Below are 25750 nucleotides of genomic sequence, written 5' to 3'. Positions count from 1 at the left end.
CATCCGAGCTCAAGACCCATCTTCCATAAGCTCGCCAAGGTTCCTTGAGACCGGAGATAAACCGAGGAACATATCCCGTGGCTTTCGACTTACGAATCAAGTCTTGGACCACTCAACTAACCACCCGATTGGTGTACATTTACGTTAGGATGATACTCACGATGAATCTGAATCATCAAATGCCCCCCCTTTCCCCTTCTTATTTCCCACATTCTAGGAAAATGGGCCTTAAGAACATCGGTCAATATAGACCGATCCACACACATGAGCCCGTTTCTTGTTGAGACCCGATTGGTCGGACTCAATTTAATTATTCATAGCTAATCGGGCCGGATCCTTTTGCCAAAAAGCACAGCTCCCACTTGGATGGTAACATCAACAACAATCATTACTGAGGGTCGTTAATGGAAACAATCTTTCCAAAAGGATTGTAAAAAGGTTTGCTATTTTGGAGTTAGCTTATAATTTAAAAAAGTTAATCAAGGTGCATGATTTGATTTGTTAATGAGACTCCCATAAGCTACTGCTACTCCATCTCTTCCACGTGTTGGGCATTCCAAAAGCTTAATAATCAGTAGTATTATGTAACACAGAGACATTTTACTATTAAGTGATTTTAATCTCGTTCCCCGATCATCCACACTGGCTCGTTTTCGCAAATGTTGTCTCCTCGGCATGGTTTTCCAATCGAGGTACGCATCGGGAATCGCAATTTTAAATTATTATTCGAGAATTGAATCGAATCGAATCGTAAGATCCGATAAAGTACCTTGAACTTAATTTTTATCGAGAGCTATATATATATGTTGATTGAGAATAAAATAAGATATTGAATTTCAAGTAAGATCCATGATCTAAAAAAACTTTGGATTTTGAGTACTCGTCAAAATTCCTATATATTGTTTTTCATAGTCTTGTCAACGCAAGAATGATGTTTAAATAGAAATCATATATCTTGTTATGTCATCTCATTTAGAATAGTATTATGAAGTATAAAATTTACCTTCAATTACTTCATCATTGTCAAAATATGGCAACCGCGATAAAGTATGAGAAAAGTTACGACATGTGATACTTAATCATAGAAGTTTTTATGAATCGGCTTAATGAATAGACATAAATCATAGACTCGCCAATGAATCATATGATTCAATGGTGATTTAGGATTCTACTTACTCGCCTTATAGATATGTACTATTTAGATTCGTATCGAATTGGATGGGAAGACACGTCTGGAGAATCAAACCGATTCTAATAACTATGATCTCGAGACAATACGAAAATTAATAATCTATTTGTCTTTCACTCGTCTCCATCGTACATTTTTAAATATTTCCTATCCTACAACAACTTGTGAAAAAAATTCGGAGATCGAAATCTTTCCCTTTTACACATATCTATGTAATTCCTTTTTCACCAAATATGTCTAATAAGGCGATCCTATTGTAACCTTGGAAAGAGGGGAGAAAATGTCTTCTAAAACAAAGCGTGCAGAAGCATGAGATCTCCTTATGCTCTACTTGGTATATCCCTTGCTCAGCAGGGGAACGTGTCTGAAGTTCCAACATTTCGACCTCGAAGCGATGGTAGAGAGGATCGGGATAATTATATATATATAAAAAAAAAAGTCATAAGTTTATTATACGAAAGTCAATTCGATCTTAAACTTTTCAATTTTGATAATTTAGTCTTAAATATCTTGATGGTTCGCCAATATAGTCATTCCTACCAATTTTGGGAGGAAATTAGTAACTTGGCAGTTCAGCCGGCGCTAACCGTCCTACGGCTGCGTTTGGGAACACTTTGGGGGAAAGTTTTTGGGAAAATGCAAAGGACTTTGAGCTAAAAGGGTTTTCCGAAATGCAAATAGTGTTTGGTAATGTGTATTTTAAAATCACGTTTAAAAGCAACTTTGGTCTAAATACCGTTTGGTAAAAATTAATTTTGTAAAGGACTTTTGCTAATTATTTATAATAAAAAATTCAGCAAAAAGCACAGCTATTGCCGGCGGGCCAAAACGGCCGCCGGCCAACCTTCGGCGGCCAGATCTGGCCGCCGGCCAGCCTCGCCTGAGGGTCGCGCGACCCTCAGGCCGCCTCGCCTGGGTCGCGCGACCCATGCCGACGCTTGCCTGGGTTGCGCGACCTCAGGCGGCGCCTAGGTCGCACGACCCAGCTCGGTCACGCGACGACCCAGCTCGGTCATGCGACCTAGGTGCCGCCTGAGGTCAGGCGACCCCAGGCGGTGGTCGCCGGGGTTGGGCAACCACCAGGCGGCGGTCGCCGGAGGTCGGCCGACCCCCAGGCGGCAGTGGCCGGACCCCTCAAGCGGCGGTCGCCGGCCTCCGGTTTGGTTTCTCGGGAAGATGAACATTGCCAGACGAGGGCAAAATCGGAAAATCAAAAATTAGATGAGGGTAGTTTCGGAAGAAATTTTTTTACTTACCCGGGTACTGTTGCTTACCGAGAAAGCTAAAAGACCAAGGCAGCCTAGGACCTGCCTTGGGCTTTCAGCCTTCACAAGGCCAACTTTGGCTCAATGGGGGTTTCAAAAAAAATTTGCCAAACACCAAATTTTAGTTTAAAGGGCTTTAGGTGTCCAAAGTGGCTTCCTAAAGCCAATCCCAAAGGCAGCCTACGTGGCACGATCGGCTCTATCATGGACAATTCTTGTAGTTTTTTATAAATATTTTCTGAATATTTTCTTTTTCTTTTTTCTTCTTTCCTTGCCTTTTCCTTTTCTTTTATTTTTTTTCCTATTTCCCTCCAAAGGACACATAGCCTCAGCGATGGCCGATGGAGCTCGCTGGCCACAAGCGAGGGCCGGAACGCCCTCGCTGGCCATAAAATTTTATGATTAAATTGACATCCGTATTATAGAGTCAAGACTTTTTTTGACAATTTTCTAGAAAATATCTTCCAAAGCAAGCGTGAAGAGGGAGGAGAGATCTTTTCTTTGCAAGTCGCTTTGATCAATAAATGTTTGGAGGGAACAAACCCACCTGACTCGGAAGAAAAGGTGAGGCGACAAAAGGTTTGTCGTCCTTAAAGTTCAATGTGTTCCGATGCCGAGGAAGTCAAAGAAAACGACGTCGTGTCGTATCGGATGGATTAAGCGATCATTAAGCTCGCGAAGCGATGGTTGAAAAGCCAAACCCATTTGATCCGAATGGCCTTTTCGGTGACGACGACAACGATCGAATCATCTATATAACATGGAGTCAATTTGATCCATTCATTCCTCCGTCCATGGCAAAGTGAACATAATGTAAACAGATGGCGGTGATAATGACAGAAGTTAGGTGGTAGATAGGGAAAATTTCGGCCTAATTCGTACCGGCGGAGATCGGACCCTTTTTCGATGCGATTCCGGCGAAGATTGTCACATCGGGTGCAGATTCGAAGCCGAAGAAGTGGAGGGGTCCTGGAGAGTGAAACGTAGACATGGGCAAGAGTAGGAAGCGCCTCCTCAGGGATCTATAAGTACCACATCTGAAGCTTCATTACCGTGTTCCAATGTCCGATTCAAAGGAGGCGCTTAATCCTAGCAAGGTCAACATTAACAAATAACAACCTCTTATCAAAGGTTATTCTTCAAATTCTCACATCTGCCATGGAGTGTCCGACTGCAGTTATGTCTAAATCAGAAGGTTTAGTGTGTAATTATAATTTCGAAAGCAACCACCCGAACGAAAACTTTGAAATCATCCCTGAATTATAGAATAAAATTTCAAAAATGATGTATTTCCTGGACAATGAATGATTTGAAATGCATTTTCCTTATCGTCAGCAACAATCCATGCCTAAACATTTTCCACAAAAGTTGAAGTTACTTTTCGTTCGTTCAAATTTTGTGAGCGATATGAGATCATTTTCAGGAAAGCATTTTTCGAAATCATGCATTTTCCGCAAAAACAGACGGAACCTTAATTTTCGCCTGGAAATTATTATTATTTAAAAAAAAAATGAAGCCGGGTGCATTTTTTCAAACTGTGTTCACATGCTACTGTGCTAGGCGACGCGGCCCACCCCACCGTCGCCAAGAATCCCCCGCAAAAGTCCAAGTAATTACGATGGGCCCACCCGAATCACATGGCCCAACTTATCTTCTCCTTCGCCGGCCCAACCTCCATCACCCCACCCACGCTCTCTCTTCAAATCCTCTCTCTTACTCCCCTTCTTCCTCCTTCACTCTCTCTCTCTCTTCGCCTTCTCTCTCCCTCTCAGATGGAGCCGTGGCTCGACGACTTGGCCGACGATCTGCAGAGCCTGAGCTTCACCTCCACCGCCACCACCGCCACCACCGCCGCGACGGATGTCAACCGGAGCACGAGCTGCAGCTCCGAGGCCACGCTGACGGTGGCCTCGTCCTCCGCCCACGGCTCGTTCTCCTCCCGTTGCACCGCCAGGCCCGGCCGCCAGGCCGCCCGCCCCCACCTCGCGCTCTCCGACCTCCGGTTCCTCCACCGGCTCGGCTCCGGCGACATCGGCTCCGTCTACCTGGCCGAGCTCAAGTGCTGCGCCCCCCCCGCCGCCGCGGCCGGCGGCGGCGGCGGCGGCGATGAGTGCCCGGTGTTCGCCGCGAAGGTGATGGACAAGCGGGAGCTCGCGAGCCGGAGCAAGGAAGGGAGGGCGAGGACGGAGATGGAGATCCTGGAGATGCTGGAGCACCCGTTCCTGCCGTCGCTCTACGCGAGCGTGGACTCCCCCAAGTGGCTCTGCCTCCTTACGGAGTTCTGCCCCGGCGGCGACCTGCACGTGCTCCGCCAGCGCCAGCCCCTCAAACGGTTTGAAGAATCTGCCGTCAGGTGCGTCACGTTCTCTCCCTCTCTCTCTCTCTCCCCGTCAATTTCTCTCCACTTGCTTCGAGTATTAGTAAAACTGAGCTCGCATTTCCGCACTCGCTCCCTCCCAGAAACTTTCTCGAATATTACACGCCTTAAACAGCGGATTGTTCTTTAATCAACAAATTAAATAATCGAAGATTTGCATTACGGATTTAGATATGAACACGCCGGGGTGCGCTCCCGGTGGCGGTTGCGTAGATCATGCGCGTCCGTCGCACCGTCGCGTCGTAATCTGGGAACCCGACTGGTCCCCGATCGCCATCGGGTACAGAAATCGAAGAGACGGTTGAAAGGGAGCGGGCGGGATGCGGAATCTGGGCGGGTACGTGTGGGGAAGGGGGGGGGGGGGGGGGGGTTTCACCATACGTTCGCGCAGATTTGCAGTTTTTTTTCTTTATGAACAGTGGGAATCGCTGTTTTGGCTAGTTACGCTAACATAATGCTCCGACAACGACGCGTCGTACGATGGGACCTATCGTCTGGCGACGCTTAGCGCAGTCGAGGCCGCGGAGGGGGGGGGTCCCACTAGGGTCGTTTTGAGATATGACGTGAAACGAGCGATCGTATGCGATTTTTACCCTGGAAATTGCCCTCCACTCTTTGGTAGTCCGGTACGTTGGGTGGGCTCTTTTTCTTTTTTCCATCCGTTCTTTTGAAGATCGTTTCGTTAAGATGCTGCATATTGGGAAAAATTAGTGTCAAGTTGAGGAAATTACTGTGATTGAGGATCGTTCGTGTGTGTGGGTGTGGGAGGCCACCACTTCGAGCTTCGACCCTTCGACGCTCGGAATCGGCGTTAGTGGAAGGTTTGCAGATTCGGCATGTGCCCATTGAATGCTCTTGGCTTTATACAAAGAGCTTGTGAATAAAACTAACATTGCCACGTTAGAGCCACTATTGCTTGCTTCGAATATATATAATGTGTATCGGTGAACGAACCAGCTCGAAGCGCGGCATTGTTAATTGTTCCGTGTCTTCTTCCTAACTTGTGTTAGTGTGGGTCATGGGCTCTAGAACTCATCTGAGGTGACGCGACTGCAGATGTTGCTCGGAGCAGTTTCGTTCCTGTTGACGTGATTTTATATATGGGTAAAAGATGCTTGTAGGTTTGAATGCTAGAACGCTAAAGATGCTTCTTTTTGGATGGGAGTTCTACACGAAGTCCGTGGGTTTGGGGTGGTTGACTTTTGGGTATTGGTTGACCGCACGAACCGTTTACTTTCCTCGGCTGTCGGTTTAGGTCAGCGGTTTAAATCCTCGCGTGAATTGCATACAGTGGTCGATGCTGACGCCTTTGTGCTTTCAATTCCCCAGCCTACTTGTTTAAATTCGGTGCTTTGTACATGTGGGTTGGGCTTGGCGTTTCGTTAGGTGGACCAGGTGAAATCTCTGCCTTTGATGGAATTTACTGTAGACCCATTGCTATGAGTTTTGTCCCTTTGGTACAGTGGGAGCTCCTGGGCAGTCGGAAGGACGTAACGTCAAGTCCTACAAAGTTTTACAGTTTACTGCTGTCAGCAATTTGACTATTCTGCATGAGATGTAATAATCACCCTGGTCCCAATCGTACGGGTAATTGTAAGTTCAAAAGGATCGTGACTTTCGAGATCATTATTAGCTCCGATTCTTGAGGGAGGCTACGGGGAAGAGGCATATGTCTTCCAAAAGTACGGCAAGTAGTTCCTATATGCACATCACTACCCCAGTGCAAGACCCAGAACAGAATAGCTAGTTTGTCTTTTTTCGTTTGGCTCGGAAGTCCCTTAAAGAAACCAAAGAGAGAGGAATTCCACAGCACATATAATAAGCGTGAATTATTCAGCTTACCCGAAAGATGTCCACAAAAGTTCAAGACCAGATGTTAGGGAGATAAGCGTTCAGGGATGCCCCCCATTGGATCGCAAAGCTCAACCCTCAAGTGGGATGTCGATTGTATTTCACGTTGCTCCTTCATTATTGATTCAATTGTTTCCCGGAAATCACGTTGTGTTGCTTGTTCCCGTCTTTATGACGCCGTGTACCGTGGCTCGAGCTTTTTGTACTTTTTTTAATTGTCTCTTAGCTTAGATTAGTGCTCGTCTGTGTTATCTTTATGCGTTTTTGGTCTTGTGTTTTCTTTATATATTTGGCGTTTAATGCCTCAAGTCTCGTGATCTCTCCAGGTTCTACGCATCGGAGGTGGTGGTGGCTCTAGAGTACCTTCACATGATGGGAATCATCTACCGCGACCTGAAGCCTGAGAACGTGCTCGTCCGATCCGACGGCCACATCATGCTCACTGACTTTGACCTCTCCCTGAAATGCGACAGCTCGACGTCGACGGCCCAGATCGTCTCCGACCAGAACCCGCCGGTCTCGGGCCCGAAGACCGACAACCCGATCAACCCTCGGCCGTTCGCCTCGTCCTCGTGCATCCTCCCCAACTGTATGGTCCCTGCCGTGTCCTGCTTCGCGCCAAAGCGGAAACGCAAGAAGAAGCAGGGGCGCTCCAGCGGGCCGGAGTTCGTGGCCGGGCCCATTGACGTCCGGTCCATGTCGTTCGTCGGGACCCACGAGTACTTGGCCCCGGAGATCGTCTCCGGCGAGGGCCACGGGAGTGCCGTCGACTGGTGGACGCTGGGGATATTCATGTTTGAAATGTTCTATGGGGTGACTCCCTTTAGGGGGATGGACCATGAACTGACCCTGGCCAACATAGTGGCTCGAGCTCTCGAGTTCCCCAAAGAGCCCGCCGTGCCGGCTGCAGTGAGGGACCTCATAACCCAATTATTGGTCAAGGACCCGGCTAGGAGGCTGGGGTCGACGATGGGCGCGTCGGCGATCAAGCATCACCCATTTTTCCAAGGAGTGAACTGGGCATTGTTGAGATGTAATCGACCACCGTTTGTACCCCCTCCCTTTAGTAAAGACATTGTATCGGTATCAGACGACAGTTGTCCGGAGACTCCAGTCGAGTACTATTAGCAAGTTAAGGCAATAAATAGAGTACACGCGTGATCCTTTGCAAAATGGCCTAATGCACATGATGGTATGGTTATTTCTTAAGTCGGTGCCTTTGCATTTTCAACTGCATTTGCTTGCCTGATTAAAGGGTTGAATAGAGAAAGTTTTATGTTGCAATCTTTTCTTTTCTTTTTCTTGAAAAATACGCTGCATAAAACAACAAATAGGAATATATCTTTTTGTACATATTATTTTAGTGGATGCTTGATCACCACGATCACTGAAAACGTGTGTTTTTTGTCGTGATGATTATTTTAAACGTATACGGTGGATTTTAAACATATATGGTGGAAGAGAGAGAGCAAGATTAGACGACCACCTGGTGGTTGCCCTCGCGTAGGGATGCTGCCACTGTGGGTAGTTGCCTAGGTAACATGACCTCAAAAATGGTCGAATCTATCTAGATTTGCATGCTTAGAGGGAGAGAGAGTCAAGTAACCAGCGCTGCGATGGTCCTAATATCGATGATCGCCTTGTCATTCATGAACCACAATAGAGGCCGCCTCCATTCCTTTTCATTTATTTTTTTTCTTTTCATTTGTTTGATACCGCAATCCAATCTGAGTTAAATTAAAATCATTTCATCCATACACCCTAAATACTTTATTCAAGATTTATTTAGTCTTAGCCGAGTTTATCCAGTCCGGGACACTGCACCGGTATCCTATCCCGAATCCTATTTAGGCCGGCAAATGGAGCCAAGCATGTAGCTAGACAAAGAAATCCCCAAGACATCGTCACTTCTAAATAAAACATCCATATGTACATACATATGTGGTGGGGACTACACATATATATATATGTAGTCCCCACCACATATGTATGTACATATGGATGTTTTATTTAGAAGTGACGATGTCTTATATATATATGGTGCAATATGTCGAGTGTGAGGAAAGGAGAAGAAGGAGACGAGGGGGGTGGGTGGGGGGTGGGGGTGGGGCGGGCATCATGTGGATTCCCTAGAAAAGGAAAGCAAAGCAAAGGTGGGGAAGAGAGATGTGAACAACAACCTTGGAGTCAGCCCCACATTCCCCCCGTGGAATCAGCAGTCCACGTGGGGGGCAGGGCCATGGGGTTTCTCACGTACAGACCACCGGATGCACTGACTCTCTGTCCTCCCGACCCCGACCCCGACCCCGGCCCCGGCCCCGGCCCGCTTTTCATGGACTGCCTCTCCCTCCATTCTCTATTTCAACCATGTGTATTCATTTCCTCGTTGATACTTAGTAAAAGCCCCCAAAAGTCATCCATCATGCCTTTGTCAGATTCATTTGCTTCGCAAAAAAATAAATAATTTAAAAAATATTTCCGTAAAGCCTATCGCTCGGTATCGCTGACGAAATGAACGGGCGAAAAGTATTTTCATCTATGGGAGGCCGATGTCGATCTATGTTGCTCAGCGATGCTTTCCCTGTTCCGATGCGAGGTGGATTCATCTACCTCCATTGGACGTTTTGAAAGCATGTCGAAGCCTCGCGCTCTGTCCGGGCAGCTCTCTTGCCCTCTTAATCACTCCTCGCCTCATCAAATTGGTAAGGAGCCTAGTCCTCGAACTGCAAATTTACTAAAGGGTAGTCATGCATCGGTACCATATGAAAACAATCCAGCCCAATATTTACATCCCAATCCCTTCTTCCATTTCTGTCCTGTTGCGAAAAACAAGCGAACGAATAGTAATATAGCATACAACAAGAAAAAAAAAATCTGATGTCAAATCTACGTGATTTGGTCAGTGTGACTTACTTCACAAGGGGGAGTACCAAAAGATCTAATACATATTAAGTAACAGGATAGAGATTGTATCCCACGCTAGAGTCACTCAGATACTCTCTAAATTTAACAATCCTAGCTACACACAATAAACTCACACAATGTGTGGTCATCATTATCTCTCGCAAAATAATTCTTCATTCTTACAAAGGAATAAGCAAATCTTACCCATAAGATTTAATTGGATTTAATGCACACGGATTGCTTCAGGGTGTGGTTCACAAGCGAGAAAATGACACAAATGGTCCTTGAACTTTGGCCAAATGAGCAATGCGGTCCATGAACTTTTGCTTTGTTCAATGTGGTCCTTGAATGGTAGCCAAATGTATAATGTGATCCCTGAAATTTCAATTTGGTCAATGTAGTCTTTAGACTTTTGACACATATTCAATTTAGTTCATAAACTATATGAAAATGTTTAATATTGTCTCTGAATTATATGAAAATGTTCAAAAATTATATGAAAATGTTCAATGTTTTCCCTAAACTTAAATTAATGGAAGGGCATATTGAACATTTTCATATAATTCAGAGATTTTATTGAACATGTACAACAAATCTAGGAACTACACTGAACAAATCAAAATGTTGAAGACTATATTGAATAAATAAAAATTTCATAAATTATATTACATATTGGGAAAAGTTCGAGGATTATTTATATTATTATCCATTCGCGAGCGGAGCGCACGCTGCATATTTCCAATGTTAACGCCAAGACAAACACTGTTTGACTACTGTTTAAATCACGGGCTGGCTTAGATCAACACTTTCGGACCCAATATCCGACCCGGCCCGCCCATTTCGGCGAGACGAAGATCTTCTGCTCTCGACGAACCGACCCGTCGTCCGCTTTTCCTCGTACCCAAAAACGGCGCCGGCAGACCGCCGGATCAGCACCACTCCGTCTTCGCTCTCGTTTCCCCCAACTCCTCCAACCTCGGGGAGCTCCGGCGGCCGCTCAGCTCACCGTCCTCCTCATCCTTGCGAGCTCGAGGCCGCGGCGCGTTCCGATCCTTCGCCCGACGCAAGAGGCGGCGAGAACCAGCCATGGAGGAGGAAGCTCAGCCGACCAACGGCGGTTCCGTCGCGGCGGACGCCGAGGAGGACCAGATGATTGGGCCCGGTCCGGCCCCTCGAGTCCGGCGGAAACGCCCGCTCCAGTTCGAGCAGGCTTACCTGGACGCCCTCCCCTCCGCCAACATGTAAATCTTACTCCCCCTGGTGGCGTCGTGTCTAGGGTTTAGGGTTTTTCCGGTTTCGCGGGGCCTTCTGGGGGGTGTCTTAGCTGAACGGAGCCTCGCGCGCGCGTTTGGATGCGTCTCGGTTGATTTTGTTGCGGTTTTTGATGATTGCCGCGTTAGATTATGAGATTTCTTGATGTTTACTTGTGCTTATTTCCGTTGCCAATGCGTCATTTTTGCCTTAATGTGACGATGTGATTTTGATGGGGTTGTGATGTTTCAGCTGCCTATGCAATTATTAGCATGAAGTCGAAACCGTTTGGAGTTTTAAGCCTTCCATCTGAGATGCTTTCTCCATCTGCAGTATATGTATCCTTCTTCACGAGGGTCGGCAATGGTTTTTAATCTTTTGCCCCACAGTACTGGATACTTTTTTTTGTAGTAAGGACTTCTTGAACTGTTTTACGGAACAATGGATGTAAACCGTGTTAGCCTGTTCCGAGCTGAAAATTGTTTCTGCACGGTTTTGCCATTGATGAGGGGGTTAGAATCTTCTGCTTGTATTCTCTTCTGGCTGAATGCATGCTCATGTTTCCTTCCACGGCGAATAAAATTTCACAAAGAACTTGAGATCAATGTTGAAAAATTTAAAGCAATGGAAATGTACTCTATGCTCGTCGAAGTGACACTCAAGTTAGTGATACTTTTAAGCAACCGTGGACTGTGGTCCTATAGTTTTACTGGCAGGAGTGCAGGATAGCTTCCCATTTAGCGCTTCAAGTGTTTTTTTATGTTATTTTCATTTTCATTTAATTTCTAATGTTTTGCTATCTGTTAACTTGTACGAGAAGTATCACCAATTTTTATCCGCAGTACTTGAAACTAGAAAATGATATCGCGTAGATACGTATGCAGACATTCGCTATTCTTCCAAAACTCTTGATTTCCGTATGTGCCGGTGAATATATTCTTATTGCATGTCATCATATTTCAGGTATGAAAAAAGCTATATGCATCGAGATGTGGTTACACATGTTGCAGTGTCAGCTGCAGACTTCTTTATAACTGGAAGTGCTGATGGTAAAAGTGTTATGGACTTTCTGGCATTTCAATTTCTCGTTGCTATATGTTTGAACCCATATTGGAAATGCTTTGTAAATTCTTTATGTTATGATATATACAAAATTGAAGATAGTATTATCCATATATGATTTATCTATTTATTTATTTGAAGCAATTTTTACCCCTCACTTGTGGCATCATGCCCGCTTGTGTTTCTCGTGCTTTCCCTTCTCAGGACACCTAAAATTCTGGAAGAAAAAGGCTGTTGGAATTGAGTTTGCAAAACACTTTAGATCACATCTTGGACCTATTGAAGGATTAGCTGTGAGTTTTCCTCTTTCTCCTCCTCATATAACCCAGTGTTTGTGGACTCAAAACTTTTGTCTCATTGAAAGAATTTAGTTAATAGTCATTTCTGCAAATACAGATACCCGGAGTAGTTTTGTTTCTTCTTCTTCTTCTTCATACATTATGGTTTCACGGAATTAACTCAACGATAGCAATTTATTGAAGAAAGGTTGGTATCTGAGATTAGTTAAATGATATTAAAACATAACTTGGATTTATAGTTGTTCACTTCTTTTGATTTTTCCCCAACTCACTATTGCTCTATAATGTCTCTGTTTACTTTCTGGTTTTATTATGTTTTGGCACATTTATCGTGATTACTAAATTCAGCTACGCAGGTTAGTATTGATGGGATGCTATGCTGTACCATCTCAAGTGATCGTTCGGTGAAGATTTACGATGTAGTCAACTATGACATGATGGTCATGATTCGTCTACCATATGTTCCTGGAGCTGTGGAATGGGTATACAAACAAGGGGAGGTTAAAGCTAAGCTTGCCATAAGTGATCGTGATTCTTCTTTTGTACGTATTTATGATGCTCGTGCTGGTACAAATGAACCCTTGTGTTCTAGAGAGGTAATTTGGGCCGTGAAGGTTATTCAAGATACTACTTCACTTCCTTATAGGTGGACCTCATTACACGTGTTTCTTTTTACCTTATGCTTTTGTTGCTATGTTTGTTTGGCCTTCAGATACACATGGGTCCAGTAAAAATTTTGAGGTACAACCATGCATTTGACACAGTGATATCTGCTGATTCAAGAGGCATCATAGAGTATTGGAAACCCGACACACTGAAGTTTCCAGAGGATGAGTATGTGAATCATCTCGTGTTTTTATATCCCGAGAGTGTGCCTATTGACTGCATGTTTTTTCAAATGGAGAAATAGCAGTTAAACCTGCGGTAATAACTTTTCAAATTTCCTTGCTAAAATCATATCTGTGCCAGTTTCATCAATTTCTGTGCTTGTCGAGGTTCTTGATTTAGTAATCACTTCCATGAACTGATTCCTAGTACTTGATTATCAACCATATATTGAATCTCTTAAAAAAACTCTGCTTTGAGTGCCCACCATTGCCCACGTTCACAAAGAAAACAAGTGTATTGTGTCCATACGTATAAACCTCCTTAAACTTTGTAGGGCCTAGTGGGGTATAGCTGCCCCTAAGATGGTGCTTACGAGTGAATGCTAGTTTTAGAATAACTATGCTAGCATTAGTATGGCTGATGTATGAATGCTCTAATTTTATTGGTAAACCTTTGTTGGGCTTTTTTTTGCAAAAGAAGAATATTCTCCGGGTTGGGAAGTGCTAAATGGCATTCAAGTTGCATGAACATGACAACTGGGTTGTTGAAGTATGGCATTCAAGTTCCTGCGTGAACATGACTATAAAGTGATTTCATAAGTTGACTGTCATTTGATTCTCCACGATGTTGTCCTTTTCCTTTGCATTTTTGGGTGTCAGAAATTATTTTACCTCTTAAGGCTCATCTTTTGCACAAATAAGCTGCATAACATCTGCTCTTTTCCATGTTGCTTGCAGGGTGAATTTTACGTTAAAGAGCGATACTAATCTATTTGAAATTGTGAAATGTAAAACAAGCGTTTCGGCTATTGAGGTATTGGATTTGTTCTTTGTGAAGCATTCCATGTCCTTTTAAATGCTTAGGCTTATATATTTATAATCTAATGTTGATTCCTGGTAATGCCTGTTCAGGTGAGCCCAGATGGGAAGCAATTTTCTGTTACATCACCTGATCGTAGGATCAGAGTTTTTTGGTTTAAGTCTGGCAAGCTGAGACGAGTTTATGATGAGTCTCTTGAGGTAATTTCTCCACTCTGAATGTACTTGCAATGCAGTCTAGTTTTCATTTCAGATGTGATAGTGTTTTCATTTGTCAATCAGGTTGCCCAAGATCTCCAGAGAAGTAATGTCCCTCTATATCAGCTGGAAGCTATTGATTTTGGGAGAAGGATGGCTGTTGAGAAAGAAATTGAGAAAACAGAAAATGTACCACAACTAAATGCAGTCTTTGATGAAAGTTCAAACTTTCTTTTGTATGCAACACTGCTTGGGATAAAAGTGAGAAGCAACTAACTTGTCTTCTTCATTTTTCTTTATTGGAAAGCAACTCTATGGTTGTTTTGATTGGTCTATTAATTTTTCCATCCTTCGTTCTTAATTGTAGGTGGTTAATTTACACACTAATAGAGTTTCCAGAATACTTGGAAAAGTTGAGAACAATGACAGATTCTTGAGAATTGCCCTGTATCAAGGGGACAGAAGCAGCAAAAAAGTTAGAAAAATCCCTGCTGCTGCTGCAAATGCGAATGAGAACAAGGAGCCACTAATGGATCCTACACTTTTATGCTGTGCATTCAAGAAACATAGAATCTATTTATTCAGGTGTGGAATCATTCTATATCAGGAGTTCATAGTTTTTTTGGGTAAATGCATTTGGTGCTTGATTCCCTACGTTTTGCATGTCCTTATTATCTAATGTCCCAGTATCTCTTAGATGATCAAGTTCTGCGATATCGCCTAACCAGTGTATTTTTTTACTCATTTTAGCATCGTCAGATATACTGCTATAATCCTATGGCACAACATGTTACTTCATTTGTGAGAAGTTTTCTTCTACACAAGTTTTTGTCTGGATCAGTTTTGAGTTCCCTTTGCATTTGATTATAGTCGGAGAGAACCTGAGGAACCTGAAGACGCAACAAAGGGGAGGGATGTGTTCAACGAGAAGCCTCCTCCCGATGAGCTTCTGGCTGTATCTGATATAGGAAAATCAGTTACTACTTCACTTCCCGACAATGTGGTGAGTTTCTTCCTCCTTACATTGTGCTTAACATTGTAGAGTTGATTGTTCTTGTAAAGCTCAACTGGATAAAGGACATTATCGTGGGTCATTCTATATAGCAGATTTTTTCTCCCCTTTTACCTCCAGTTCCCATCCTACTTTTTAATTGTCAACTCTGAGAGAAGCATGTGGAGAAGCAAAGAGTGATAAAGATTTTGTATTTCCAAACTGTAGTTCATATAGAATTTGCTCCCCAACTGAGCGTGCTACTTTTGGAAATGGAACAACTGTGAACTACAGAATGTTTTAAAGAATTCTTTCCATGCGGCTAGGTGGACAGGAATATGATGTTGCAAATGGGAGAATGTTAAGGAGGGAAAGAAATGAAAAGGAGAAGGGGCGGTGGGGGGAGTGTAAGGGTGGAGTGGTTGACTTTTTTTCTTACTAGAATTTAGGGGAAAGGGGTGAAGTACAAAGAACAGTTGATTGCATTGGATTGACACCTCCAATGTCAATAAAACAGAGATAAATTACTCGTCCTCTTCAGTGAGTGTGAATCTGTAGAAATGTTAGTCTGGAGCACATTAAACTGGGGGTCGTAAGTAGTGAAATGATCTTGAAATTTAGGGGAAAGGGGTGAAGTACAAAGAACAGTTGATTGCATGGAATAGACGCCTTCAATGTCAATAAAACAGAGATAAATTACTTTTGCTCTTCTGTGAGTGTGAATCTGTAGAGATTTTAGTCTGGAGCACATTAAACTGGGGGTCTTAAGTGGTGAAATGATCTTGAAATTTCATTTGTGGTCCTGTTGAAGTGAGACGGCAGTGAGTTGTAAAATCTATTCTGAAATTTGAAATAGTTTGTCACACCGAGTATAAATTAAATAAAGTTTTTCAAAACTGTGTTGCAAACACATAAACAGCACCATAAGAAGTTTATTTAACTCTTCAGTTTCTATTGTGCTCCATTTTGTCTCCCAAAGAGCAAGATACAATTATCTTCATTCCACTTGACTTCCTGTTTTATTTTCTTTTGAATTTTGTTATTTTTCCTGGATCATGATGCAATATACTTTTTGCTATTTGTTCATAAGCCTCTTCAGTGACTTCCACATGTATCCATTCTATAAGTGCTTTGCATGGTTAGTTTATGACATTTGCTTGTATGCTTGTTTGCTAGATTCTACATACAACAATGGGCGACATTCATATGCGGCTGTACCCAGAGGAGTGTCCAAAAACTGTGGAGAACTTTACCACCCACTGCAGAAACGGCTACTATGATAATCTTATCTTTCATCGGGTCATTAAAGGCTTCATGATACAGACAGGCGACCCTTTGGGAGATGGCACTGGAGGACAATCAATTTGGGGAAGGGAGTTTGAGGATGAATTCCACAAAAGGTGATTTTAGTTATCATCAATATGATATGAGATGTATCTTTGAAGGAAAACAACGATGCACGCTTGCTTTTGTGCCTCCCCTAACATTATGTTTTCTTGGTCTGAGATTGCAAATGCATATATAAAGCAGGTTGTGGAAGTAAGAGTCTCAGTTTAGGTATGAAGTGTCTGGTCAGTTCATCTTAAAAATATTGTTAACAGCTAAGGAATTGGACGCCCTTTTGACTTTATTCATAGTATTAGATGGCCAAGAACATCTACTCAAAGATTTTAAAGATTGAGGATAGGAATTTTCATCTTTCCTCTGAAATTATGTCCTCCATGACTGCTCGCTGATGTTCTACCTAACTTACTGACATGTGTCTTTGAATCTCTGAAATTGCAATTTCTGATTCAATATATTTAGGTACTTTAGTTTGCTGCCAATACTCCTATGTCACTTGTTAAAGCAAGATAAGCTTGTGTGGTACTTTAATTTGGCTATCAACACTCCTCTCTCACCTGTTTGTAGTATTTTCTTTTGTGTGGTATAAATCTATCAGTCTCTTAATTGTTTCTTATTATGTACTTGCATTTCTTTTTCCTTCTTGGGTAGTGTTTTAATTGCTTTTTTTTTTTGTGTAAGATGCTTTTGCCAGAAGAAATCTGACCTTGAATTGCACATTCTGTTGCTGCAGTTTGAGGCATGACAGGCCTTTCACAGTGTCAATGGCAAATGCAGGCCCCAACACCAATGGCTCTCAGTTTTTTATCACCACAGTGGCTACACCATGGTTAGATAACAAGCACACTGTCTTTGGTAGAGTTGTCAAGGGAATGGATGTCGTACAGGTAATAAGATCTAAGTTTCCTGTTGCCTAAGCATACATGAATAGTCATTGACATCGCAGTGCATCTATTATTGCTTCTCTGAGTTTGGTGCAATGCAGTAGTTTCCTACGCGATAATGCAATCATTGCTTGAGCTTCGGGCTTATTAGTTTCTGCAGGAACTGGTAGTCCTACTGTGGTCAGGAACTTCTCGATAACGAGAACATCGGCCTAGCCGTGTGGATATGTTGATTTCTTTATCTGTTTGAATAGATTCTTTGGATAAGTTTCTGACAGATTGAGAAAAAATTGAAACCCTAATCATGTTGTTGCAGGGGATAGAGAAGGTGAAGGTGGACAGGGGTGACAAACCTTACCAAGATGTGAAAATCCTAAATGTGACTGTCCCAAAGTCTTGAATATGGTTGATTTATCAGTGGATTTATGGAGAGTGGACGGTTCTCTCCACTGACATGATATCCGGTGGAACACTCAGATTCCCTCCGGCCCTTGTTGCGTGAAGTTGATTCTGAGAGGAAACAGTGGACAAATGAATTGTCCCCGATGAAGGAAGATAATGAATCAGGGACCACTATCAAGTGCTTCGGATTTATCCGTTGTGCTTTTGAATTCATTTTTTAATGGGTTCATACCACCCTCATGCGTCCTTCACTTGCTAGGCTTGAACTTGATTTGCCAAGGAGAGGGAAAAGATTAGCTCAAGGCCCGGCATTTGTGGATCAACCTAACAACAGAAGTGTAATCGTCTTTTCATTCCTTTTTATTTTTTATGTTGTGCTATGATACTATCTTAAAAACAATCGAAAAGTAAAAATAAAGAGAAGGCCCAAGTTTTCTCTTTGCAAATTATCCACTGACATGGGCTGCTTGAACTTGATCTGGGGAAAAAAAATGGAAAAGACGTGCTCAATGCTCATTGATTAGTACAGAGGAATTAAGATAAAACAAGCCAGGAACAGCACTTCAACCCGTTCGCCATTTCGATAGAATATCCACGATCACATTTGATGACTCAATTTAATACTACACGTAGAAATATTTTGCAGCTGATTTGATTAAGATTAAAATTCTTAAATATTTTGACGAGGGAAGGAGTCGCTTAATTTGGTCAAATCGGAATTCTAGTATTTGTCCATGATTTCATGTCCGTTAGAAACTAGTCATATATAAATTGACCGTGCAATTTTCCTTTATCACCAAACAATTTTCTGATTAATAAGTAGTTCTCAATTTATCAAGCAAGGCCCAAGTTTGTTGGGTCAGAGGAAGAAAAAAAAGCCCTAAACATGTCCTTATTTTGACTAACACATTAACTGTTGCAACGGTGACGAATAAGTTCTTTGATCGTTCCTGCTTACATTCAAATTACAAGAAGGCAACAATCTCAAACAGGTTCTGGTGACGGCAACAAACCGTACGGTCCGTGCCTAAATCATCTTTTAGGGAAGGCTCCTGCACACGTCCTCAATAACCCCGGCGACGGGCCTCACCTACCCGTCGTCGGTCCTTTTTAGGAGGCTGACGGGTAGTGTGCCGCCGCCAGTACCATCTGTGGACGGCTTTTTCAGCTTTAGGGACGGTTTTGTCGCTCGACTGAGTAGTTTCCTCTGGAGCGTCCCCTATTGATTTGCTATATAATAAGAGAGCAAATCCTTCGTTTGGTTATATTACACATTACAATACTTTTCCAAAGACGGTTCACTTAGAAAAATGATGGACTTACAAATATGCGACGCCCGTAAATTAGGTAATGACTTAATTCCCTACATACTTTGAGACTATTCTTTCGCTCCTTTCTTGGAAAATTCATAACTAGCTTATCCTCTCAAAACATGGTAATTCTATTTACTAGAGCTCACTGTCAAAAGGGTGTTTAAGGCAAAGATGGAAGGAGCTTCCATTAATAATCTCAACCCCATGAGAGATTATTTGGTAAGACTTGGACACTAGTGACAGATAATTTAGATTCTTAGCTAGATGTGGAAAATTTATCGACTCTCCAGCTACAAAATGCTCATACAGATTCAAATCTGCATGCTTTCCTCATTAAAGATTACTCATGATTAGGGAGTAAAAAGAAGGGAAGGAGAGCTATTATAGCAAGCTATTGAATCATTTGTCCTCACTCTGGCCTCCATTAACCATGACATGAACAGAAAATCCGCTAGCTACCATAAAAGGTTGGTTTTGAATACGTGGGAACCTAATCAAAAGCTGGGTTTTTTTTCCCAAGATTACCAGGCTAATTGCACCTCCTTAACCCATGATTTTCCTCGCCTTATCAAGGAAATTATTCAGACAGTAACTGGAGCTTCGACCAAAACCAGGTTGCGCACTCGAGTTCGAACTGTGCATGAGTTGGTAGCTCCAACTGGCAAGAAGGACGACCGAAAAAACAGAAGTAGCCGTTGGCGGGAAATGCGCTTCAAGGTCCTCAGTTTGGTGGCGCGTGGAGCGCGTGCGCCTCTCTTCCATAACGCCCCTCCACTATAAGTGAAGCGAAGCCATAACGTATTACTCAGAGATGCAGTACATCCTGCCAAATTCGGTTGAGAGTGTCAACCCAGGAAGAGGTGGGTTATAGAGACACTTTTTTGATCCCTTTTCCTCCGATACGCCGCGAGGAACCGGCATAATCCTTCTCGGTTCTTGTGCAGATGGGTGCTGACGGCGGGATCTCGTGTGGGTATGCATGTGATCCGATGGTTTAGATGAGTTCGAGCACTCGTATCACGCTCTTTAAATGCTTTCTCGATATTCGACACACATTTGACTCGCCTCGCTTCTCCGGTCTAGAGCCAAAACCGGAAGCCTAGTAATGTCAAGCTTCCCTGTATAAACCGCACCTTTGAATCTCTCACCACCCCACCTTTCTTCCTAATTTTCTTTGCCTGCTCTATCTCTCTATATCTCTCTTGTGTGAGCCGAAAGGAGGAGGAGGAGGAGGAAATGACTCAACAAAGGCTCCAGAACTACGTTGACACCCTGAAGAGCGAGGTGATCGCTGCTGTAGCTTCATCTCCATAGCATCTCCCTTTTCGCTAGATCAGTCGTCTGCACGTTTAGATTTGACATCGTTTTGCCTCCCTAGCCTCCCAAAGTAGCGATGGTCCTTTTCTTGTCCTGAACAAGGAGCAAGCCCACTTTAAGCTGATAAACATGAGCTTTGATTTTCCTATCTCAGTCTTTGCATATGCATGATTATGCAGTCCACCTTGACTGTTTATTTTGTAGCAAAATGGGGATTATTTCTCATATGCATATACCATGAGACGAGAGTAGCACTAGTTTTTGTCCACCAGATCACCCGTAAAATTATTTCGTAGGATATCTTATTTTGTGCTGAGCCATCGCGAAATGATGTTTTTTTTTTTTTGGATGGAGGGTCTTTGTATAGACTATAAAGGGGAGATGAACACGGTTTCTTAATTCCCTTTCGGAGTTGGAGATTTAGCTTGGTGTAAACTATATTACAGACGATCTTACAAAGTTTTTGCATTTTTAATAGTTGTTTCTTCTCTTTGAGACTTGACAGTTTGCGTCTCCATTTTTACTATCTGTCTAGGGTATCATGGATGGAGAGTATGAGGAGAGCAGGAAAGTACAGAACGAAACAAATCTTCCAAATCTCATGATGGATCTCATCAACTCTTTCTTGCGCGACGGTGACAACAGCATGAGAGAACTAGCAGACCTTCTGTAAACTTCAATTTTTTCGACTTTGATGATTGGGTGCTCTGAGTCCTTTTCTTTTCTGGCTCTATGGTCGCTGATAATCCGAGGGTGTCTTGATTCTTTTCAGGACTGCAAGGAACGTGGATTTTAGTAAAGTTACTACTGCTGCTCATCTGATCAAAGGAGGTGGCAACAGGTAGATTCACTTTCATTTCCAAAAATGGTAACTAGTCGATTTTTATTGGTGTCTTATAAGTGAAATTTTCTTAAAGTTCATCTCTTGACATTAGAACTTCAACATCTTCAAGAGTAGAACATTTCCAAGCACTTGTGTTAGAAAGTTTCCCCTTTTAGTAATGTCCATAGCATGCTGCATTACGGAAGTTCAGATACTTGTAATTAACCACGAAGATCAATCCTGTTTGTATTATGCATTTGCAAGAAGGCCAATCAATGGCCAATGTCCCCGTTTATTGTAAAAACCAGATAACGGTAGATTTCCATATCCGTTATTTAGATTCTGTTTGGCCATGGCGCGTGTGGCAACTGTCTAGTACATTCCAACGGGACGAGCGTGTGAAGAATTTTGAGCATAGGCGTTTTGAACCTCGTGATTTGATCTACCTTATTGTTCGGAAACATTAGCTAATGAGATAACTTCCAACTAAGTGGTGTCTCCGGCGCATTAAATACATCAAGCAAATCTTGAACGATCTGTGATGTTGCTAGACTGTCAAGTCCGTTATAACGCATAAAGTGTGCATACGACATCACATAAATAGGCTGCGAACATTTGTTTGCTTTTGAATGATACCATTGGCCTAGTTCCATATTAACTGGAAGCCACATTCCCACGCTCAATACTTGGACAGCTACTTCTGTGCCATGGCCAAAGCATCTAAATACGGACATATAATGTATATGCGATATTCGAACGGCCAAACAAAGTGAAAACTTTGAAATTGGACGTTTTAAACTTTATTAGTTTGATCACATGCAGATTCGGCCAAATTTACTGAGATATAGTTTGAATAACGATGATTAGTTCTTTGTCGGAGACTTCAGACTGAAATCAGTCATAATCATTCTGATATCTAATTTTTCCTAGTTGTTAATTACAAGTTATTTTCAGAATGACACCTTATTTACCATGAAAATGACTTATATTCCTGCACTCATTGCTTGTGTTGTAGCCTTGGCGGTTGCCGGGTTGTTGCAGCAGCTCGTGCTCTTGTAAATGCTAGCCTTAATCAGGACAAGCGAAGGTAGAAATTGTCATTTTCTTCGCATTTATGAATTCAGAACCCTTATAACAGTATGCGCACAATTATATCTAAGGATTTGTCTCCTTCAACAATGTACAGGCATCTTGTCAAATGTATAGACAAGCGTCTATCTATCTGTTATTAGTTTTCTCACATCTGCATAACAAGACAATGTAGATTAACCTACTAAAAGCCAAAAGTTTATTGCTTGCATTCCTTACTTTATGATTGTGCATTTTAATGCCTAGCGATTAACATTGTTAGTCATTGTAAGCATTATCTTTTAATAGCATGAACTGTTATTACTGTCTCCTTGATTGATGAAAGGGGATTTAGGTTAGAATCATACACAGACTTCTCCAAGAACATAGAGTAATGACTTAGTCAATGCCTTGCACCAAGTGCAGTTGATTTGACGTGCGTGAAAAGTTTAAAAGCTTTTACTGAAACTCTAAAGATGTGCACCGGTTTTTCATTGAGCTATAATGCACTAATATCGTTTTATTATTGCATGGTTTTATTGTAAGTTCAAAAGGTGCTAGGTGATTTAAGTAAATTGCTCACTTGAACTAGGTACTTGTCTGTTGAACGCTGGCCTCGATGATAGCTTTTAACTTTTGACTTTAGCTATAACATTGATCAGAGGTACAATATGCCAAATGTTATCGACCATGCCTGCGTCTAGAGACTCTTTGGTGTTTTCCATAGTTTGTTGTTCTATTCATTTCCATTGAGATAGCGGCCTCTCTTCCTTAACAATACAGTATCGGTGATCTGCATCCAAAGAAGATTTTCAAAAGCAATTTACTGACACGGATATCTGACTTTGAACATGAGAAGCTTATTCACCTGGGCATGTGATTTAACCTAACAATGCTTATGGTTCTTGCTGAGTCTCTGACTATGTGAACATATGCCAACCACTGAATGCATTTGACAAGAGCTTCTCCGTTAGTTTTTGCAATTTTTAAAAAAATAATTGCCTATGTATTTATTGATGGTTTATTTGACACTTATGTCTCTGTGGTTCTCTTCTAGTTGCGAGACATCGTATGAATGGGTGGTGAATGAGTACTACCACTTTCGTGACAAACTCAGAACCCTATATCAGGTACTGCCTCTGTTAAATGATATCTCCTTATGCTTCTCCTGCAAGACACGAACTCAATTCTTCATGATTTTGCCAAGAACTCTTTGTACTTTATGAATTTAGTATATCGAAGGCTTTGAAGTTATTAAAGGAATGAATCTTAAGCCAAACAAGGCCATCAATTAATCAGGAGAAGTACTTAGAAAACGTTAGTTGGAACTCAAAATTTCCTGATAAACAAGAGACCACCAAGCAATTCCTGATGAAGAACAAGAAAGAGAATTTTGTTAACGAATATGAGATGAATTTCACATCTTAGGGAAGCAAATGTGAGCTTGTCATATAGTCTTTTTACTTTATGCAAAAGCGATACTTGCAAACAAAGTGTGGAACTCGCAATGGAGCTGCTTGTCTATGGTTAAGCTCTAATCAGAGTCTCATGCCGCTATGCGTTATCATGTTGCAGCAGTATTCCATTAGTAGTGCCCTTATTTTGGTTGAATTAGTTGAGGATAGATATTCTCTCCATCGTAATGGATGTAGAAACTGATTGAGCTCATCAAGATATTACGCCATTTAGATGTACACCATCCTGAGATTTCATTTTGATGCTAAATTTGACATATTTGCTGCTCCAGTTACAATTACTGATCTGACTGTCGATTCTTTTCCACAGATGGAGAGGGCAATTGTCAACACTGAGTCGAGAAGGAGAGGATAAAACCTGTCGGTGTTTCTCTCAGTAGAGTATACAGATGAGAAGAGTTCATCTGTCTATTAGAAACTTGTTAATGAAGTTCCTGCTCTGTCTAAATTATTAGAGACCAAGAGCTTTCTTTTGGCTTGTGGGCCATTATGCACAAGTACTTTGTACGTTTGTTTATCGTGCTCTAGTAATGAACATCTAGGTCTTCTAAAGCGGTAAAGCTGATTCTGGGTATTTGAGAAATCATTCGTTCTCTGATCAACATGGAAGAATCATGCCGAAACCCGACGCTCGCAAGCTTAAAAGCCTAAGATCAGTAGGGGATTATGTTGGAAAACAAAAACAGGATACTTGGAAGAACATCGACTCCTAGGATTACTTAGGCTGTCTGTGTGGGATTTAATCTTACATGTTTTTAATCGAATGTAGGGGAACTAGACACATTAGTCCTTTTGGTTCGCTCTACTTTTGGTTGGCAAATTGCGAGTTTGGCGATCGCGTCAAGTCTTCGTTGTTTAGGTTTCTCCAGCTTATTCCCGCACGCTCTGTCCATTCTGTCGCCTGCATTAAGTTTATTTCTTCTACTCTAGGTCTCTTTGAGCTCATCTCGAGCCAACCATACCTATTAGTGCCATTCTTGTTCATGAACCCGAACATCATCTCTTATCTCATCCTTCCATAATTTGTCGTCCTCTATCACTATAATTCTGCTTCAATTCATTTGATGTTCCAATGGAGTTTCTGCTCAAGGCTCTGTTCTATGTATAGTTACAGTCCCAACTTCCCAAATATATAAATTTGCCCAAATTGCGAAAACTGGCCATCCTCGTGTATTGATGTTTTATTCTTTATGGGCAAGTATTCATTGTTTCACTCCAATTCATCCTACCTTATCCAAATACTCAATAGTCTAAGGAGCATCTCCGACATCATTCACATTTACTTCCGCCAAATTTACCATGAGCTGTTTCGTATTAGCATATCCTGCGAGCATGTAGAGATTCTAGTATTGAACATTGATGCCTGTGGACCTCTCTTTGGGGCATAATTGCCTTCCTACAGGCAAGCGGCTTAGCGAGAGCAGCATTTCCGAACCTGCGAATTCCTGATTATCGCTTATTCTACACACTTGAGCCACTAATATTGATCTGTCTTTTGATTCTGGTCAACTTGGAAAAAGAGAGAAATACAATAGCCAGTGAGACAGAGAAGGCAATCTATTCGGTACGTTTAGTCTAACTGAATCTGAAATTCTTCCTATCGCACCAGCACCAGCCTCAATCGCAAAGAATACCTAAAAGTCTAACCGAGGAAAGTATTTCTCAATAAGAAATGCTAGAAACATGACCAAATGGTGATGAGAAAATCCAATGCGGTGTTTTAACGAATTAACCATTTTCGTACATGAATGAACTTGTTCAAAACCTCAAATAGTTTTGAGACTTTTGCAGTCAAACAAGAGAGATTAAAATTTAACAATTTTTCACTATCAAAAACACATCTGGGAGAACTTCTAGATATCTCCAGAAAGACAAAAATAGTTTGTGAGTCCTACATATAAATACGTAAAAGTCAATTTGAGTCCCTGTCATTAGTCATCAGTAATGCTATGATATACGCTACACCATGGCCGATCATCATATCATATCTAAAACATGACTCTTCGACCCCCAGTCTCTACCAAGCATTTCTTACTTGGCATTGGGGATGTAACAGGTTAGCTGATGCTTATACGTCATGTTACTCTGAAA

At 42.2% G+C, this 25750-nt stretch overlaps 3 protein-coding genes across 5 annotated transcripts; all 3 read left to right on the top strand.

Moving 5' to 3' along the window:
• The first annotated feature begins 4181 nt into the window (after positions 1-4181).
• On the top strand, positions 4182-7855 carry LOC115666756 (serine/threonine-protein kinase D6PKL2). Its single transcript, XM_030588421.2, has 2 exons — positions 4182-4807; positions 7009-7855. The coding sequence occupies exons 1-2, from the start codon at positions 4227-4229 to the stop codon at positions 7808-7810; spliced, it is 1383 nt and encodes a 460-aa protein (XP_030444281.1). The 5' UTR covers positions 4182-4226; the 3' UTR covers positions 7811-7855.
• A 2592-nt stretch (positions 7856-10447) lies between these two features.
• LOC115675347 (peptidyl-prolyl cis-trans isomerase CYP71) lies at positions 10448-18109 on the top strand. Of its 3 annotated transcripts, XM_030597958.2 has the most exons (13): positions 10448-10827; positions 11801-11886; positions 12104-12192; positions 12555-12794; positions 12911-13032; positions 13764-13839; positions 13938-14045; positions 14127-14303; positions 14410-14627; positions 14913-15045; positions 16210-16433; positions 17111-17264; positions 17578-18109. In XM_030597958.2, exons 1-13 carry the CDS (start codon positions 10673-10675, stop codon positions 17659-17661), a joined length of 1866 nt encoding a protein of 621 aa, XP_030453818.1. In that variant the 5' UTR covers positions 10448-10672; the 3' UTR covers positions 17662-18109. The 3 variants fall into 3 exon arrangements, with proteins under 3 accessions (XP_030453818.1, XP_030453825.1, XP_056169265.1); XM_030597965.1 differs by lacking the exons at positions 10448-10827; positions 11801-11886 and having other exon boundaries at positions 12560-12794; XM_056313290.1 differs by lacking the exons at positions 10448-10827; positions 11801-11886 and having other exon boundaries at positions 12119-12192; positions 12547-12794.
• Positions 18110-19519: 1410 nt separating this feature from the next.
• LOC115675360 (uncharacterized) lies at positions 19520-24211 on the top strand. Its single transcript, XM_030597977.2, has 7 exons — positions 19520-19836; positions 19921-20260; positions 20829-20962; positions 21066-21134; positions 22132-22203; positions 23242-23314; positions 23970-24211. The coding sequence occupies exons 2-7, from the start codon at positions 20213-20215 to the stop codon at positions 24012-24014; spliced, it is 441 nt and encodes a 146-aa protein (XP_030453837.1). The 5' UTR covers positions 19520-19836; positions 19921-20212; the 3' UTR covers positions 24015-24211.
• Positions 24212-25750: the final 1539 nt, after the last annotated feature.

The sequence above is a fragment of the Syzygium oleosum genome, unplaced genomic scaffold (assembly GCF_021117445.2).
Source record: "Syzygium oleosum isolate NSW1041296 unplaced genomic scaffold, Sole_v2.1 Sole_v2.07, whole genome shotgun sequence".
Lineage (NCBI taxonomy): Eukaryota > Viridiplantae > Streptophyta > Magnoliopsida > Myrtales > Myrtaceae > Syzygium > Syzygium oleosum.
This window is presented reverse-complemented; position numbering and strand designations above follow the sequence as displayed.